A 19,468-nucleotide genomic window follows, 5' to 3' on the forward strand; every position below is an offset into this window, starting at 1 on the left:
CCCCTAAGTATGGAGTCAAGGCATGTGGGTGAGAAGACAGAAGCTAGATGACTGTCACCCCCCAGTTATGACTGCTCATGGCTGGGGCCTCCCTCTCCAGGTAGCACTAAGATCCCTTGGGACTATTAAAGAAGCCTAAAATGTGACAGTTGTGGCCTCAGCTATATCCTGTTCAAACACAAAAGCAACAGCTTAGGGCAACTCCCATTTTTAAGCAAACTTGGTATTTTAAAATCTAAAACTGACAAACAGGTAAAGCATTCCAAAATGATTCAGCCAACAGCACAGAAAACTGTTCTAGGACATCCAGTTAAACACAGGAGATGAGAGATCTTTGCTCCCTCCAAAACCCCATTAAAAAGCAAGTAAGCATTTGATGGGGCACCTGGGTGGCTCAGTCAGTTAAGAATCTGACTTCGGCTCAGGTCATGATCTTACAGTCTGTGGGTTCAAGCCCTGCATCAGGCTCTGTGCTGACAGCTCAGAGCCTGGAGCTGCTTCAGACTCTGTGTCTCCCTCTCTCTCTGTCCCTCCCCCGTGCGTGCTCGCTCACTCTCTCTCTCAAAGATTAATAAAAATTATTTTTTTTTAAAAGCAAGTCAACATTTGAAAAGGTATAGACTCACAGGCAAGGAATGGAATAGAAGTGAAAAGCAAGTGGGCAAAATGAACCCATTTTTACAAGACAGAAAACAGATGGAGGAATTAGCAGCACTGAGACACCTAGATAGTAGATGTCAGAGGAGAAAGTCATTCCTACCCCAGATCCCCAGAAGGCCTAGCCATTAGAGGCACCATGTGCCACAGACGGCAACAGTAAACCACGGAGACAAGAAAACAGAGAGGTTGGCTAAAAATCTTGGTAATGTAGGGCATGTGGGTGGCTCAACTGGTTATGGTCTCACAGTTAGGGAGTTCGAGCCCCACATCAGGCTCTGTGCCGACAGCTCAGAGCCTGGAGACTACTTTGAATTCTGTGTCTCCCTCTCTCTGTGCCCCTCCCCTGCTTGCCCTCTTCTCTCTCTCTCTCTCTCTCTCTCTCTCTCTCTCTCTCAAAAATAAACAAATATTTAAAAATATCTTTAAAAAATCTGGGTAATGAGGGGCGCCTGGGTGGCTTGGTCGGTTAAGCGTCCGACTTCGGCTCAGGTCATGATCTCATGGTCCGTGAGTTCAAGCCCCGTGTCGGGCTCTGTGCTGACAGCTCAGAGCCTGGAGCCTGTTTCAGATTCTGTGTCTCCCTCTCTTTCTCTGCTCCTCCCCTGTTCATGCTCTGTCTCTCTCTGTCTCAAAAATAAATAAACGTTAAAAAAAAAAAAAAGAATAAAAATCTGGGTAATGAGCATACAGACCCTGGGGCTTCCTTCTTTCTCTGCCCCCCACTCCCCATGACGAAGGCGATGATGAGAAATTTTTTTTGTGAATAAATTGTATCAGAGTGACTCTAAACTCAGGGACAACGGGTACGGTGGCATTTCAGAATGCCAAAGATATTTTCATTAAGTTTCTCAAGAGAAAAACAGATTACATATAAAGAATCAAAAATCAAAATGGCATTTCTCAACAGTAAAGCTAAAAACTAGAAGACAAATTACATCTTCCAAATTTTCAAGAGAAATTACCTTTCAACCTTAAAATTCAGTGCTCAGACAATCAATCAAATGTGAGAATAGAATAAAGACAGTTTGGGAAATGCAAGTCTCAAAAAAATTTATTATCCATGGTCCTTTTCTAAAGGCCCTTCTACTAGGTCTAGTAGAAGTAGTCCTTGTACTGAAGGACGTGCTCCACCAAATCAAAGGGAGGAGAAAACAAGGGGATGTGGGGTCCAAGACCCAGGGATTCAGCCCGGGAAAGAGGAGGAGGAAAGTGTCAGGACACAGACTGTACAGTCCATCTAAAGAGATATGATCCAGATGGGACAGAGGATGGAAGGGCCCAGGAGAGGTTCTCCGGGAAAAGAAGAGAGCTGACAGATTGCCAAATACATCTGACCACACGGAAATGACTATTCTGAAGGATTTTTCCATTTTACTGGGGAGTTTGCAAAGAAGTGGTGATAGTAACCTGCCAATGAAACAAAAAGAGGCAAGGTGATTCTTAATCTGAGGTGGGCAAACAGTGGGCTAAAAAGGAAATTCAATTATAGCATATTAACTGGCGTGGCAGTAAGCCACACTTAACATGGTGGTAACGTGAACATCGAGTGCTGATGGAACCAAACACAGAGCTACTACCATATTGGAGGGAGAATAGGCAGTAGGTCTCAGATGCTAAAACCTCATGTAGAAAGCAGCTAATATTTATAATTCTTAAGGGAAGAAATAAGAGAATATACTTTAGAAAGGCAGAAGTAAATGTCAGAAACAACTGAAGTGAATTGGAAGTTGTTGCTGATGAGAAGGATGTATGAGCAGAATGGAGACCAAAGATTCATTTACCTCAAGGAAGCCTTGCAGGAAGATTTGACTTCTGACCCATAAACAGATATTCCTTAAACTTTCTGGGTTTCCATTTTTTCCCACTGCAGAACAAGGATAATGACAGTACTTACCTACAAAGCTACTATTGAAACCACAGGACATAATTTGGTAAAAATGCTCTTGTGAGCATTGCCACTTCACTTAGAGTAATTTTTCCATACGCAGGTAGAGTGAAGCCACAACTAAAACACAAGATGTCCAAGAACTGAGGGCTGGAATGTGAAATTGATGTAATGCCAAATGGTTCTGCCTAGCTTGCTTGTCCCGAATTGCAATTCTTTGTTATTCCCGAAGAAATCCATTTTTGCTGCTTAAAAAAACTTAATGCCAAATGTACACAAGCAGCAAGGAGAGATGAATGAATAAGTGTGTAATATTTATCAAGGCAGGTGTCTCTTCTTACCTAAAATTAAGGAAGCTTAGAATAAATTATGTATAACTGAATTTGACTCCCTTTCTAATTGAACTATGTGTTCTTAGACATATCACGTACGTTCCCCGGTCTGGAGTTTCCTCATCTATAAAAATGGAGATAAGCAATACCTGCCCTGGGTGGTTGTTGAGATGCTTCAATAAAATAACCAATGTGGAAGATCTCTGTGCAGGGTCTGGTACAGTTTCTTCTCTGGCAAAGGGTGGCAGCTAGAGCAGCCCCACATTAGTCTGTTCCTTCCATCTCTAACATACATCAAGCATCCAGGGTCAGCTAAGCATAGCCTCCTGAGGAGGGATCCATCATGTTCCCTTTTCTCTCAATCACCCTTAATTAGATAACAATACGTATTCACCGTAGAAAAGGCTGAAAATATAAATAAGCAAAACCAGGAAAATATGTATCATAAATAATCCCCATCAATAAAAAGCTAATCACCATCTGTATGTTAGCATGTAACCTTCTGCGTCCTTTTCCGTATGCGCACAGAACTTTAAATAAATTTTTATTCTACCTATTATTCCTTATTCATCTTTCTTCACAGTTAAATTATTTCAAAATCGCTACTTTCAGTGGTGGCATAGTCAACTTACTAGATGTCCTGTACCTCTTATACTCTTTCCTGCTACCCCTCAAGGGATAGACAGTGGCCCTTCCAGCACTTACCTGAGCTTACGGGGTGGACTAGAGGGTTGAGACAAGAGGAAAAAGCAAAAGCCCCCTTAAGTTGTGTGTTTCAGTACATGCTGGCAATCACAAGTACAATGATACCAACTCAGCTATCTCAAATGAGGCCAGCAGCTGCTCCATAAGCTTTTTAAAGCAGTGTTTATTTCTAGGTCTTGGGAGGAATGTGAGATATTTTGGAAGTCCTGCACATCTCTGACTTCTCAGAGCTTTAAAAATGAATAGATGCACACAAACATATATATCTATACACACACACACACATACACACATATACATATACTACATATAGATGCTATACAGTTACAACATACATATAATATTCACTTCACATAATATATAAATACACACTGTAAATAAATACATACTGTAAAAATATATTGCACTAAGTATGTGCATATTATTTTGGGGAAAGTGGGCTAATTTATCCTTCTATTGCTAATAGGAACACTGAAAACTCAAGTTCTGCTACCTCCAGGGAGTAATGGGTTTTCTTGGAGGAAAAGAGACCCAGATTTAGAAACACACATCCAAAGCTTCAGCACGTACATAATAAAGATTTTGCTTTTCCCTAAGTTCATCTATAGAAACTGCTGGGCACCAGGCTGTGACTTGAATAACCACCACTTATCTGTGCTGTAGAAGCAGGAATCGAGGGCTCTCAAGTAATGAATCTAATCCCACAAGCCACCTGAAAAAGCCCATTTCAACCACTGACATTCAAGCCATGGATCTCATCTTCGGCTTAGCATTCTTTACCAAGAGTACAGTTCCCGAGGCTGGGAGCCTGTGCTGTGCACTTAGCAGGAAAAAAGGACGAGAGCTGGCCAGACCTGGGGGGCTCACCAGGCCACCACTAACTGGAACCTGGCTCTAGTTCAAAGTCTTCTCTCTGTCAGCAGATCCAGTAACGGAAAGTTAAAAAGAACCTTTGAAAATGTTTTTGCCATGCTAACCATATCTGAACTAAGAGGTGGAATTATTTGCCACATTCCACCTCTCAGACCAGAGGGGTTAAGGCTTGGGTCAGGTTCCCACAGAGAAGAAAATGTGTAAGCAGTGAATTGCGCAGTGTGCTTCCTGCATCATTAATGATCCTTCGGAGTGGGAGACAATGGAGGGGGCACCATCAGGTCGTCATCCACCAAGGAACACACTGTTCATAACAACATGCATTGCTTTTTCCACACAGAGAGGCCCGGGAGAGTGCTAACAAGCTGGCACAACAGGCTAATTTGACGTGTGGGATTAATACGTTAATTTAATGCTCTCCTGTTTGGTTAAGTGTTTTACATTTCTATATTTCTAAGTTTGCATTCAGATCCCTTTATATGGGAAACCATTCGGCTTCTCTAGCCTCCTTTCCTTCATCCTCCTGAGTGATAACTCCTCATCCACCATGTCTGCCTCCTCACCTGAATGGCAAGCTTATTTCTGACTTCAGGCTGTATGTGTGCTATTCTCCTGACCGGGAATGCTTGTCTTTTCTCTACTGACCTAGCCAAGCCCCAATCTTAATTCTCCAGAGTCCTACTCAAGCCTCAGCTCTTTAAACCATTCCTAAAAGCTTAGCTCGCCCTGACCACCACCCCTCACAAACGTCGGCTGCCTCCATGACTCACTCTGGTCTCTCTGTGCAAAATACCTTACATTGGTCCTCAACTGATTTGCACGTGCCTTGCATCTCCAGCTGGACCACAATCTCCTATGACACAGGGGAGATGCCTCATAGCTCCTTTCTCCCACTATTAGCACCCTGGCCTGGAGACATAACCATTCTTTAACCTCATCTTACTTTATCCCTCCCTGGCATCACCATCATTGACCACTCCCTCCATGAAATACCCTCTTTTTCTCAGTTTCAGTGAAATCACCCTCGAGATTTTCCTCCCCCTGTTGGCCCTTTCTCCTCTATCCAACTTTTAACTGTTGGTGTTCCTCAGGTTCAGTCCTGGGCCACCACCTTTTCTTCTCTTTCTGTACTCTCTCCAGAAAGTCCCAAACACTTCCATGGCTCCAAAATACCAAGTACACGCTCCCAAAAATCTATCTCTAGCCTGGACCTTTCTTCTGAGAAATGCCTGGGAAGGCTAAGCCAACCAACATTCTATACTGTTAATGAAAATAAGACGTTTTTCTATAGATCACTTAGCTCTTCATAAAGAAAAGCTCTTGTTCCATGGTTTTATTGGCTCTGTTCCAAAGCAGACACCACAAAGATGATTATCCTGATAGGCCACCACGAAATACCTTGTTCTTGGAGGGAACTGACGAATAACAGACTCTACCATATACAAGGACAGACTAGTACACGATAGGCACAGAAGCACTGAAAGAGATGCAAAAAAAAGGAAATGAGGAGGAGGGGACCATGTTTTTCACTCAGAGCTTCCCAGAGCTCTGCAATGTGTCTCCCATATAGGGTACTGAAATTTTTTTCCCCCCTAAATGAGCAAATTAAGAAAGGACAAACCAGACTGACCTTGCCAAAGGAGCCAAGTCTAAGAAGGGTTCCAGTCTTGAGAAAATGGCTTATCCATAATAAGTACTCGATCTCCATTTCTTGAATTGATTTAAGCAGTAGAGAAATAGAAGATCACGAGCCACTCTCAAACAGAACTACTCTTCTTAGACTAGTTTGCTTTGTGATGCTTCAGTTAGGTGGGACTGGAGTCACTGACCTTCTTATCAGGCCAACTGACATGTATATCCTGCCAATTAGTGAGTTAGGATTCCACAAAACTAAGTAAGTACTGGTTATATATCATGTCAATAATTCTTACAATTGACTGAACTCTCAAACTCATAGGATTTCTGTATCTGCATCTTCAAAGTCAAACCAACCAATATAGCAGATAAACTGAATGTGTATCAGCACAGAGCCATGGTCTTTGGGCTCCTTCTGACACATCAGAGCATCAGATCCCTCTCAGAACCATTAGACTGACCCTCCCTGATTGTCACTGGAGGCATCTTTCCTCAATTAAGTCTATAAATAGAAATTTTACTGCTTTAGAAAGGACATAAATCAGCTCAGCAGGATACTCTTGGGGCAAAGAAGAGGAGACATGGCAGGGGGAGGAGGACATATTGAAATTATTCAATGAAATGAACATTAGGGATGGGGGGGGGTGGTGAACTGCTTGAGGTATCGATTCTCCTTTGCATAGGAATAACTGACAAGCAGCCTGGAGGTATCTTCCTTCAAAGGAGAGAGCACATCCAGAATTGGCAAGAAGTAATGTCACTCTACTGATGTTTCACAATGTGTCCACTTATTAAAAGACTTCAATGCTGAACACAAATTCTAGCTCCCCAAGAGAGTGCTTGTGTAGAGGAAAAGCATGTTGCTTCAGCAGTTAACTCCTCTTTTGTCCGCCCAGCTCGGGTGCTTTGTGAAAGTACCTTTCGTCAGCTTCCTACAGCTCTGTGCCTCAGTGAGTCACAACCAATAATCCCACATCTCATAAAGCAGCAGGGTACCAGAAAGGCTAATTTCTTCCCATCCATTTCTTTCCTATATATATTTTGTTCACTGAGCATTAAAATAGCATTTTGCCATCACTAGACCAATTACTATCTATGCTGCTATGGAAAATAATAAGCTCCCTGTATAATGCTCAACAAGCCTCAGCTTTAGGAAGTTCTTTCAGTTTTCACTCTGTATTCTCCATGCTGCTGCGTGAGCCTACTTCTTCTTGTACTGCCCTCAGTGAAATCAGAAAATATTCAACCATTCGACAAGTATTTACTGCACGCTTACTCTGTGCCAGGCATTGTGATGCATGCCAAGGATACAAATCTCTGACTTCACGAGGCTAATAGTTCAGTGAAAGATATAAGGATTAAACAAGTTATTGGATAAAAATATTTCATTGCAACTGTGATAAGTATAGCAGAAGAGATCACGTACAAGGTGTCCAAAATGAGTTGTTGATCAGGACCTGATTGACTTAGGAGGGTCAGCGAAAGACACCCAAACAAGATGTCATTCAAATTGCAATCTGAAGGATGAATAGAGATGGAAGTAGAGGGGAGAGAGAGCAGCCTAGGAGATGAACGAGGCTGTGTGAGGCAGGAGGGGCCAGGTGTGCAAATGAAGAGAAGAACGGAGTGTAAAGTGGGAGAGGGGGGCCGAGGGGTGGGGAGCAGACAGAATGGGGACAGGTAGCAAGCTCAAGATCAGGCAGGGCCCCATAGGTCATGTTAAATATCGAGAGCTTACTCCTAAAATAATGGGACACCACGAAGGATTTTAAGAAGGATAACGGAAGATGGTTAAGTTTTTACTGGGAAGTATCACTCTGCACTATGAGGATAAAGAACTTAAGAAGGCAAAATGGAAGCAGGTAGACTAGTTAGAAGCTATTCAGTAGACTGGGCAAGAAATGAGAGCAGTTAGATTAGGATGACTTAGAAATGGAAATAATTTTTAAAAGTTAAGATCTACCGTGGTGCCTGGGTGGCTCAGTTGGTTGAGGGTCCGACTTCAGCCCAGGTCATGATCTCATGGTTCGTGGGTTCAAGCCCCACATCAGGCTCTGTGCTGACAGCTCGGAGCCTGGAGCCTGCTTTGGATTCTGTGTCTCCCTCTCTCTCTGCCCCTCCCCATTTCCCCTTCTCCCTCCCTCTCTCAAAAATAAATAAATATTAAAAAAAATTTTTTTAAAGTTAAGATCTACCTAGGTGACAGGATATACCGTATGAACAGGTAGAACTGAGGGACAGAGAGTACAAAGGTTAACTTCATGACTTTGGCCTTGAATAACTAGACAGCTTATGACTTTTCTAGAAATAGAGAATGCTAGGGGGAAAGGAGCTAGTTGGAATTATGGGGGGAAGAGGTACACAAGTCCAGTATTACACATGCCAAATCTGAGATTTACCTGTGAGATGCACAAGTGGAGCCATTCAGTAGACACTGGATATATGAGGTACCTCATCATTAATGAACATCACTCAAAATTATAGCAGAGTCCAACACTGTACATTTAATTTTTTTCTAGATGGGGGTATGTTCTAGAACTGCACTCGTCAAAATGGAATCCCCTAACCACATGGGGGCTACTTAGATTCAAATTAAAAATTAGTTTCTTGGTGACACCAGCCACATTTCAAGTGCTCAGTGTGGTTGTGTCTCCTGTATTGGTCATTTCCATTATTGTAGAAAGTTCGATTATACAGCCCTGCCTAGAACATCAGAGGGCTTCCTATTCACAACACTCAGCTCTGATTAGTCTTCCAGTGAATGTTCAACTGCCATTCTATCAACACTGAGAAATCCTACTGTCTTTTGTGCTCCAAACAAAGCTTTGATTTTGAAGATGAAAAAGATACAAGAAAAGAAGACATGATCATCTTTGTTACTTAGATATCTTCCAATCGATCTTTAAAAAAACAGATTAAAAAATACCAAGATGAAGGATAAATGCCATGGAGAGAGGATGTGGGCACCCTGGGGGCGGGGGGGGGGGGGGGGGGGGGTGAACTCACATTGTAAAAATACTATCAGATCAACGATGGAGGAAATTAGGTGCCAAGGAGGCATTGAGGCATCAAGTCTTCATCTGGATTTTGACAAAAGAATGGGGAATATATTCATGAAAAGGGAGGGAAGGAGAGTAACCCAGGTTGGGAAACAGTTTATTCAAAAGGTTATACAACATGTGAAATGCCAGCCATGTTTCTCTGAAGTTAAACACAATCTACGCTGAACTGTGTAAGAAACAGAGTAATAACTCTTTGGGTGGACAAGTGGAAGAAGAACTAAAGAATCAACCCAATTGTGCACTGACTTAACACTGCAGCTAACTCAGACACTGAGCTAACCACTGGGGATATAAACAGTGATGGAATCCTGATCTCGTACACAAGGAGCTCCACATCTACACAGCCATAGCCAACTACCAGGCTGTCAAGATAAAAGGTGATAAAGTAGGTTTTTACAAAATATGTTCCTGCTCAATAAATATGTATAATATAAACACTATCTTCACAAAATATATGCATGTATCTCACCAAAAAGTGCACACTCAAAAACTACTATACACGTGGGTGTCTGAATTGTGGATGGATGCTCAAATGAGGTACTCACGTGAGGGTCCTGGAATGAGCTGATGAAGCAGAGCAGACATACAAGTGCTTCATCCTGTGTCGGCTTTCACCGTTTTCATTTTCAAACCAAATTGACAAGCCATAGGCTACAAGGCACAGTTTGCATTACTCCTTTAGCATTTTTGATTTTTAAATTTTATCAGTAGCACAAGCCATGGCTCAAAGTCTACAGAGCAGTGCTTAACATTAAGTTCAAGGTGAATTTTAGACCCTTCATGAAGGAACATGGAAATATGTTACAGGGCTTCAGCCTAAGCTGAAAAAAATTCTCTGGCTTTCACAGGTGATAATTGGGTTTCAGACTTCGGGGAAGACTATTCAGATTTGAAGATGGAGATTGAAACCTTGATAATACCACCTTTTACGGTTTTTCTTTGTGTTGCATAACCATGACTTTCACTGAAATTCCATTTTCTATAAGAATTCACCAACATTTCTTTCCTGCTGATTGCTGGGTACTACTACTGAACAAAATATTTATCTTTAAACATACACGAGCATATTTCAATTCCTTCAGATGTGTTATTTTGCTATGTGCTTTGCATGAGTTTTTACTGAAATAACTGTCCACTTTTACTATGACCATCTTCGTAGGAAAAAAAAAACTCGAATGTACTCTATTTGGTGGTGTTGGGTTTTTAAAATAAATTTGCTTTCGTTGCATATACTGGGGGAGTTTAGGCACATTAATCATTTCCCAATAAATTTCATGTGTTTTATTGCCTGCCATGAACACTGATGATAGCATATTTCTTTTTAGCTTCTTTTTTCAGGGTTATCAGGAATATTGCTGCATAGTCACAACTGATGATTTCCTATAAGATTCTAATACAATGTATATCATTTTGCACGATAAAACCTTTGCTCATAGTTTAAAATCACTTAAAATATGTGTGTAAAGTACCTAATTTTCCAAATCATTTTCCTGTAGAATTGGAATGCGTCTTAAACACTTAACTGTTTTTTATGCTACAATAACACTACCTATTGAATTAGCCAAGATTAAAAATACCAGCACTACTCAGTATTGGCAAGGGCATTCTCATGCACTGTAGGTAGAAATGTAAATTGGCACACTGTCTACAGGGCAGTTAAAGAAGAGTTAAGCAGTAAGCACGGCAAAAAAGGTGAAAAACACCTTTAACTTAGCAATTTTACATACAAGAATTCACCCTGGTTATATTACTCATCTTGGTTTTGAGTGACAACTGCAAAAAAATTAGAATAATATGATTGTCAATAACAGGAGAATAATTCAATAAATGACTCGCACAGCCACATAATGGAATTCTATGTAGCCATTTAAAAAGGGTTGTTAGAAATACATTTGGCGACATAGAAAGGTGGGCCTGACACAACCGTACCTCTGGGATAACAGAATTCATTTTAAAAGTTACACGTGTGTGTGTGTGTGTGTGTGCACATAAATAAAAAAGAAGAGTTGGTAGTAATAGTAATTTTTGTTGAGGTATTTTTTTCCCCTTGTGTGAATTTTCTTATTTTTGTATAATAAGCATGTATTGCTTTTATAGTTAAACATTGTGTAAAAAAAAACAAACTGCTATTTCTGGGTACATCTACTTTGAACCGTTCTGGCAGGAATGCCCCACGTTGCGATGAATCTGACGACCATCTTCCCTCCCAAACCTGGTCCACCTAGCTCAGCTGTTCCCCCACCACAGGGGCAAGGGTCCTGCTCACCAAGCTGTCCTGGATGCACGGGGTCTGCACAAGCCTCTGGACTGTGTTCTCCGCGATGACTCCCAGCCAGTTGAGCGCTGCCCAGTACCAGAGGTAGTCATGGCCACCATGCCAGAAGCTCACAAATGCAAACGTCACTGCAGTGGCAAACAGTGTCCTCAGCAGCCCATGCTGGGACCCGCCTACTGGAATGTACACATACCTAGAGAGAGAAGAGGCCATCAGGAGCCATGCGGTGGACTGTCTCTGCAATACCACCTGTTTCTGCACTTGATTCTCCCGTCACACATCGTTACTGAGCAAGTGAAAGTCCTTCCCGACTTCCAGGAGGCTGCAGAGCACTCCTGGAATTCCCCAACACACAAGACACTGGCAAAAACACAGGCTCTTTTCTGAGGGGCTTTAGGTTAAATGAATACACAGGCTCATTCCTAGAGCAAAGTAGCACTTACAAGAGGCAGGGTAAAGAGTAATGAATTCTGTTTGTAAAAGGGGCGTGCCCAACCCTGGAAGCCCAAACACAGAATGACAATTAAGCTTCCAGTTACATGGGGACCCCAACCTTCAAGACAGATATATATTATAAAGTTCAAACTATTATATTTATGGTAAGCCCAGTATTTAAGCACAATTGCTGCAATTCGGCTCATAAATAGCAGGGGCTGGGTGCAGAATAGGGGTGCCAAGACCGGTTGCCCCTGCTTTCCAGGCAAGTTGCCCACAAGGAGTAGTGACTTTGCAAGAGAAGAGCCCTGTACTCACAGGTTAGCCAAATTATTGCCCAAAATGCACAGCCATCCCTTGGGTATGCTTTCTACTGCTGAAGTAGCTATTTGACCACGTACAAGCAGGACCATCTTCTTCAATCAGTATTTTCCCACTGTGGATAAAACCCACACTTTGGATTTTGAGGGTTTTTTAAAAGGCTGCTTCAATCTGGCAAGGTAGGAGCATATCCTCCTTGAAGCAGCCTTTTAACAAAGCCCACAGGATGAGGCACCTGGGTGGCTCAGTCAGTTGAGCGTCCAACCCTTGGTTTCGGCTCAGGTCATGATGCCAGGGTTGTGGGATCGAGCCCCATGTTGGGCTCCATGATGCGCATGGAGCCTGCCTGGGATTCTCTTTCTCCCTCCCTCTGCCCCTCTCCCCTGAGCTCTCTCTCACTCTCAAATAAATAATTTTTTTTAAAAATCCCATAGGCCTTTCATGCTGGTGTTTCTTTGCCCAAACTTCTTCCAGGAAGGAAAATGAAATCATCATTCCCTGAATACACAGTGTGTTCCGGGCACAGCACCAGACACTTTACCCGCATTACTTGGTTTGATCCTTTGAAGCACCATAGGGTTTACGCCTGCTGTTCCAGCATGCCAACCAGTTTACAACTTGCCCTGTTAATATATTGTTTTAATACTCTGTAGGAAATGTTATTTTGAAAATCATCTTTAAATAGAACAGTTTCATAGACAAGTCAAAAAATAGAAATGAAAACCACTCCTCGGTCGATAAATATTTCAAAAAACTATTTGATAAGTATTTTTAAATACCCTCCTTCACTCTCAAGTGTGTTCCACTTTAGATAAAATCACATGATCAGCTTAAACAGCCCTATTTTGTAGGTGAGAAACAGGCTGAGAAGTTAACTTGACCAAGGCACACACCCAGGAAGGGGAGTAGATGCACACCTGTAACCACAGAGCCAGAGTTCCTGTTTTCCACTACACCTATTATCTTCCACTCCAATCTAAAACCAGAAAGCATGTGAGAATGTAGCCATTTCAGAAATAAGTGGAGCAAAGGCTTTCTCTTGTGCAAAAACAAGCCCATCTTGACAACTAAATTAGCAAATAGGTATCCAGCACTCACTACAGATTAAGGGTTCCTCCATCTGCTGTCCAGCATTTATTTAGGCATCCATGGCAGTCTTGGCATTATGGGAAACACAGAAACACAAACCATTGTTTCTTGCCAAAAAGGACAGGTAGAGCTGGTTGTGAAACAATAGCAAACAAGTCCCCGTGTTAGGTTATATGATTTGGTCCAAAGCAGACCAAGAGAGTTTAAGTGTGGAGGAGAAGCAAGTGAGTGCAGGCAAGGCCATGGCAAGGCCAAGAGGATGAGCTTTGCTAGGCGAAAGGGAGAAGGGTGGGCACTGCATCTTGGACCTAGAAAGGCTGGGCAAGGAGCCAAAAAGGCCTGACTACCCCAGGCACAGCAGTTTTATTCAGTGCTCTGCTGCCCCCTAGAGGTTGCTTCGTTATTGGTGTAAGATATTCCTCAGCAGAAGCAAAAAATGGGCCACAATTCTCTACAGCCTCCTACCTGCCTGGAGGTAGCTGCTACCCCACCATGGCATTCCATGAAGCTGCACTTCACTTTATACAGTGTTGTCAAAAGGCTGCAGGGAGAAAGAGCGAGAGAGACAGAGAGAGATGGACAAACCAATGTTAAAATAACTGCTCTTTACAGCAAGTGTGCAGATAATTTTATAAAACAAGTTAATACTAATACCAATACTCTTCTCACCCAACATAACTATTTCATGTTGACCTTTTTATTGTATCTCACTATGTTAAGGTGAGCTCCACTGTATATATAAGAAAACCCAGGATAGGGGCATCTGGGTGGCTCAGTCGGTCAAGCATCTGACTCTTGGTTTTGGCTCACGTCACGATCTTACAGTTCGTGGGATTGAGCCCTGCTCTGCACTGACAGCATTTCACTGACGGCACAGAGCCTGCTTGGGATTCTCTCTCTCCATCTCTCTCTACCCCTTCCCCACTCACTCGTATGCTCTCTCTCAAAATAAATTAAAAAAAAAAAAAAAAAGAAAGAAAGAAAGAAAGAAAAGAAAAGAAAACCCGGTGTAGAATAAATCCTCTCTCTCGTCATCCACACCAGTGGTCGTTCATATCGGATTCAACTCCAAGAAGGATATGACAAAGAAGTGCCTAGCCCCATAATTAGATTCACAGCTATTTTAGGGATTCTGCACTATGGCTTTATAATTTGGCCTTCAAAACGACAGCCAACAAAAATCTGAGAATTCCTCGTATTCCTAAAATTTATATACAGTAGGCCTCCAGGGACATGAGGTTGCTTATTTTAAACCAGAGGAGGGTATGGTTACCAGACTGAAAGATAAAAATCCTTTCTTCATTCTTAACTTCTGGAAGGGAGTAGGTGCATAAAGAAGGAGAGTAACAGGTTATTTTCTTCTACAAATTCTACCAGTCTTATGTCAGTTCCATGATTAATAAAAACAGAATATGTCTCTTTTTTAAAAACAGCCGTGTGACCCCACTTACTGAGATCCACTGCAAAGTGAAATTGATTTCCCAAAGGAAGAAAGCTTTCAGCACCACCTTCTCAGCAAAGCAAAACATACAAAGATTTTTCTTGCCAGTGACTGTGAGCTTGGGTCTGCACAGAGCCCGCCCCTGACAGGCAACCTCCCGAGGTCACTGCTCACAGAGAACAATGCTTGAAGAAGTTAGCAGCCATCCGCAGCAGGCTTCTTCATTTAAAACCATCTCACGGAGTCAGCGCAAGACAGCAAATCCCCAATTCAGGAGGAGGAACTTATAGTAATAATGTCCACCCTTTACTGAATGTCCGTGAGTCAGGTACTTTATGTATACTATTTCTAATCATAACAACCATCCAACAAGGAACTAATGACCAGGCCTGTTTTACACAGGAGAGGTGAAACCCTAACCGAGAACGTTCTGGTTTCAGAACTCCCAGGCCTATGTCCTAGTGTGCCATTTTTTTATTGTGATAGGAGAATTTCTTGGTGATACGTTCCTCTTATTTGACCAAATCTTCAACGCAGTCTCCACAAACACATTCACCAGTATTTTATTAACTGAAGAAATGTCCTTTGTAGGAAAGGAATCTTGCTGGGGAGAAAGATGCTTATTATTTATAAAGGCATTTGGGCCAAAGAGCACAGTACCAGAAGTCCAGAGGTATAAGTTCAAATTTTAAACAGACCAATTAGTTTCCTTCTGTCCCACAAGAAGAGAAGACACGTTCTATCTTGACCACACCGGCATCCTGCAGATGTCGGACTACAAAGGAAGCGGGGCATGAGAAGTGGACTCTTGGGGGGCTGTTGCTGAGTAGGTGTATGTTAAGGGAGAAGAAAATACGTATCTCTGTCAGATCCACTATGAAAAACTCAAGAATATGTCCTACAGTAGAGGAGAGGGGTGATGAGAATCCATGTGGTAAATACATTAATCTTAAAACCACGACACTCCCTTTTCCCAGGACCTACACACCAGCTCTCCAGCTTGTCATATTATCTTCAAACTCTTTGCTGGGGCCCAATGCCAGACTCCCCCCACCCCTGGAGGCAAGAGGATGAGGACACTGAATGCCTCGTTTCTCACTACCCCATGGAATGAGGTGAGGTGGGCTTGCGGGTCCCAGGGTTCAGCTACCTGTTGCTTGGCAGGGCTGAGGCAGGCAGTGACTGACACCCCATTCCAGCTCTGCCAGATCTTTTCATCCTTATTTCCCACTGGCTCTCTCAGCAAATCATGAAATCCTGAACAAATAGGGCTTTCACACCTCTACGCCTTTGGTCATACCATTTTCACGTCCTCCAACCTCTCTGGTTTTCCAACTCCAATTGAACCTACAAAATTAAGTGGTTTTTCCATCTCCTCCAGGAAGTCTCTTTAAAATATTCCCACTCTTTATTTAACCCAGAAAACCTACTGTTTGTACCACTGACTAAACACTTATTCATCAAAAGATGTCTTTTCTATTAGGTTGTCATTTAAACTAAGCTGAAAGATTCTTTCAGAAGTACTAGATATGTGATGTGGGTACACGTCTGCAAGTGTTACCATATAGTTCCTAGTTAACAGTATTTATGTACTAGCGACCTAATTTTTATAGACTCCAATAGCTTTTAAACTTGTGACAAATTGTCACCACTGCCACAAACCAACCAGGGAGGATGGTAGGAACCAAGGGAGGATTGTAGGGTCCTGCCCCAGTTACTGGGAGAAACTTCACAAGACACCTGTTCCTAAGGAATACAGACACTTGAAGGACCCTGGAGTCTCTCCATACTTTGTAATCCCTATTAGGGCCAAAGTATGTAGCTCCAAACCTCTAGACCCATCCCAACCGAAGGAGATTTGACAATGACAAGTAGTAGCCTTATAAAGACTAGAGCCTTTAGTCGCTGGGAAAGGCAAGACTTCTGGCTGCATTACGTTGTTGCTGAGGTGACCTCACCTGGTCTTCGCCTGGGCTCTAAGACATGCTCCTGCTTAGAGTTCTTGCAGAGGTGGCCAGGGTCTCCTAAACCCAGCTCTCATGGGCAGTGGCTCCCTGACCTGACCCTGGCTCTGACTGACCTTGGCGGCGGCCCACACTTAAGTCCTCTCTCCCACAGCCCAGTCAACCTCCATCTTCTAGGTAGTGGACAAAGACCTGGTGTTTAGATCTCACAAAGGAAGCTACAGACTTGCTTATAATAAAAAGCTTTCAGAAAAAGATGCACACAGTAAAGAAGTCCAGTACAGATCGTAATGGAATTTTAATAAGTAAAAATCGGCAGCTGGTTAATGGGCAACTCTAGACTTTATCATCTCCAAAAAGCTAAGAGAGGTCCACTTTGAAAGCAGAGGGCACGTTTTAGGCAGGGCTAATTCTCAGCTCTTTCACCAAGAGATACTGGCTGTAAGTTTTATACCCAACTCTGAAAAATTGCTTATGAAAAATGCTATGTCCTATTTGGCAACAGAACATTGTAGACTTTATAAAATAGAGATTAAACTCAGGCTATATTTAGTCTACATTTAAGCTTCTAGGTTCATGTGATTAGATGCCAACATTTTTTTTTTAATTAATCTTTTCATTCCACAAAGTCAGTAGCTCAGTGCGTGGAGGTGCTGTGCTGATAAACTCAAGCCTGTAACGTCTATCCTAGGGAAAGATTCAGCTCTACCTTCACAGACCAAAACCCAAACTCTAGCTCCCCAAAAGTTCTATCTTCCTCACTGCAGAAGAGGCCGACAGAGAATGAATGGCTCAGCCCAGCCTTCTTCACCACCAGAACACAGCCCAAGTAGCAACAGCAGCCAAGCACAGGGCAAGCAGGAGAGCAACGCTTGACACCTGGAGATGTAACCTTGGTCCTGCTCTGTCACCTACCAACCACTTAACCTTGAGCTTGTCAACTAAGACTGTTCAGCTTAAGTGTGTACACTGAGCAGATACTAGGAGCACCAAAACCTTCTTTGGGTATGAGCTGCTATGAAGATCGGACGAGACAATATGTGTAAGGAGTTTAGAGGTTTCAATACTCCATATGAATGGGAGGATGCATACTTACTAATAATCAGCAGCACCACACTTGTATTCAGGACAAAACAAAATGCCATTATCATAATTATCAAATGCCATTCCTATGTTTTCCATAAGCATTTGAAGGCAACAACACCTCTTACCTGGTTGCTCAGAGATTTTCTTTGCTTGAAACCATTAGCCTTAAATATGCCACCATCAGAACCAAGTTGCTCAGTGCTCAGGGGTCTAAGCAAGCTATGGGTTCAACACCCACTCACGTAGACCTGTTGATGAGGCTTAGCCAAAGAGATGTCAGCTCTTCTCCAAACATCTGGTATTAGCTACAGAGGGGCTTGTAGAGGGTATGTGGGTGGGTCTGTCACCAACATCTCACCTACAAATCACTGCTGCCCTTCCACTCAGGCTCCCCCTTACCTACTGAGTACAAGAACCATCTGACCAAACCCTTTCCTGGGTGACTCCTGGGTGGGCAGGGCTTAAAGAAAGTGCTTTTATAGGTTTACTCATCCAACCAGTTTAAAGTAGCCTAATAATGCTCTAGAAGGTTCAAGCTTTGGTGATACACGAGTCTTTGCAGTACTATAATCTTCATACTATAGACTAGAAGGAAAAAAAAAGAAAAAGCAAGTAACCTTTAAGATGCAATACTTCCAAACAACTTCCAGTCACAAATGGAGGAAGCGAAGGCCCAGCTGGAGGCGATCATAGACAGGGGTGCACACCATTTCCCTCTATGAGCTTTCCAACCACCTTCTGCTTATAAGCACATTGAAGCCTCAGCTCTGGGGCCCATGTCTATTTTGGGTTATAAATAAACACAGTATAAAACAGATTCTTTGGAGATTTGAGCAGAGGAGACAGAGTGGGAGTTTATACTCTTTAGTGCTATGGAGCTGAGTCTAATCGCTAATAAAAAGGTCCTTGAGCCTCAGTTTAATAACCACCAAGATTTCCTGGCTGCCTGCCTGTCTCCCCACCTTCCTCCCAAGAGGATGCTAAAAGCATCTATAAGCTTCCCTGTGCCAGATGAAAGGAGGGGTGTATGGAAAGTCAGAGGAGAAGGAGCAAACCCAGATGTCTGCATGGTGTAGGTCTGTATGGTTCCCCATCTCACGGAGGGAAAGGGTTGAAGGGAGAGATGCCATCCTTCCCTGCTCCTAACACATTTCCCAACCTTTGCTCCATCAATAGCTCCCAAACCCCAGATCAAAATTACAACCATCTTGGGCACACAACTCCTCTTATAAGCAAATGTACTGTTTCTCTCATATGCTCCCTTTTTGATCTCTGCCTCTCACCCGCATCCTAACCAGTGCCACCCTACTGGTCTAACCTTATAACTCAATTATCATGACTGTTAGGGAAATGTTCAACTTGTACAACTCAAAAGTTGCTGCATGGGTACAATGCCTCGAGTGTCTCTGGAACGAAGGGCTCTGAAGACAAGCGTCATAAAGAAATGCCTAACTGATGACTGAAGCATTTCATTCTCCATCTGGGTTTATGGTGTAATGGTTTTAAGACAGCCATGCTAGACAGGGCCCCACATAGGTAGGAACCCTGGCCCTGACAGGTATATGGTCTATGTTCCCACAGCAACACAGTATGTCACACATAAAGTCCACTTGGTTGGTTGTTCAGGCCAAAACAAAAACTAACAGTTAAGGAAAAGAAGATGCAAGTTCTGTGTCCTCAGGAAGCATCTAGTCTGACAATGGTA

General features: G+C 42.7%; 1 protein-coding gene across 1 annotated transcript in view; it reads right to left on the reverse strand.

The window, feature by feature from the left end:
- Nucleotides 1–19,468, reverse strand: part of HHAT (hedgehog acyltransferase) — a 314,228-nt gene that overhangs the window by 75,418 nt on the left and 219,342 nt on the right. Inside the window, exon 10 of the mRNA XM_049634210.1 lies at nucleotides 11,419–11,620. Within this exon, the coding sequence (XP_049490167.1) occupies nucleotides 11,419–11,620 (202 nt within the window). The remainder of the gene's footprint in view (nucleotides 1–11,418; nucleotides 11,621–19,468) is intronic.

This window comes from Panthera uncia, chromosome F1 (assembly GCF_023721935.1).
Source record: "Panthera uncia isolate 11264 chromosome F1, Puncia_PCG_1.0, whole genome shotgun sequence".
NCBI classification, from domain to species: domain Eukaryota; kingdom Metazoa; phylum Chordata; class Mammalia; order Carnivora; family Felidae; genus Panthera; species Panthera uncia.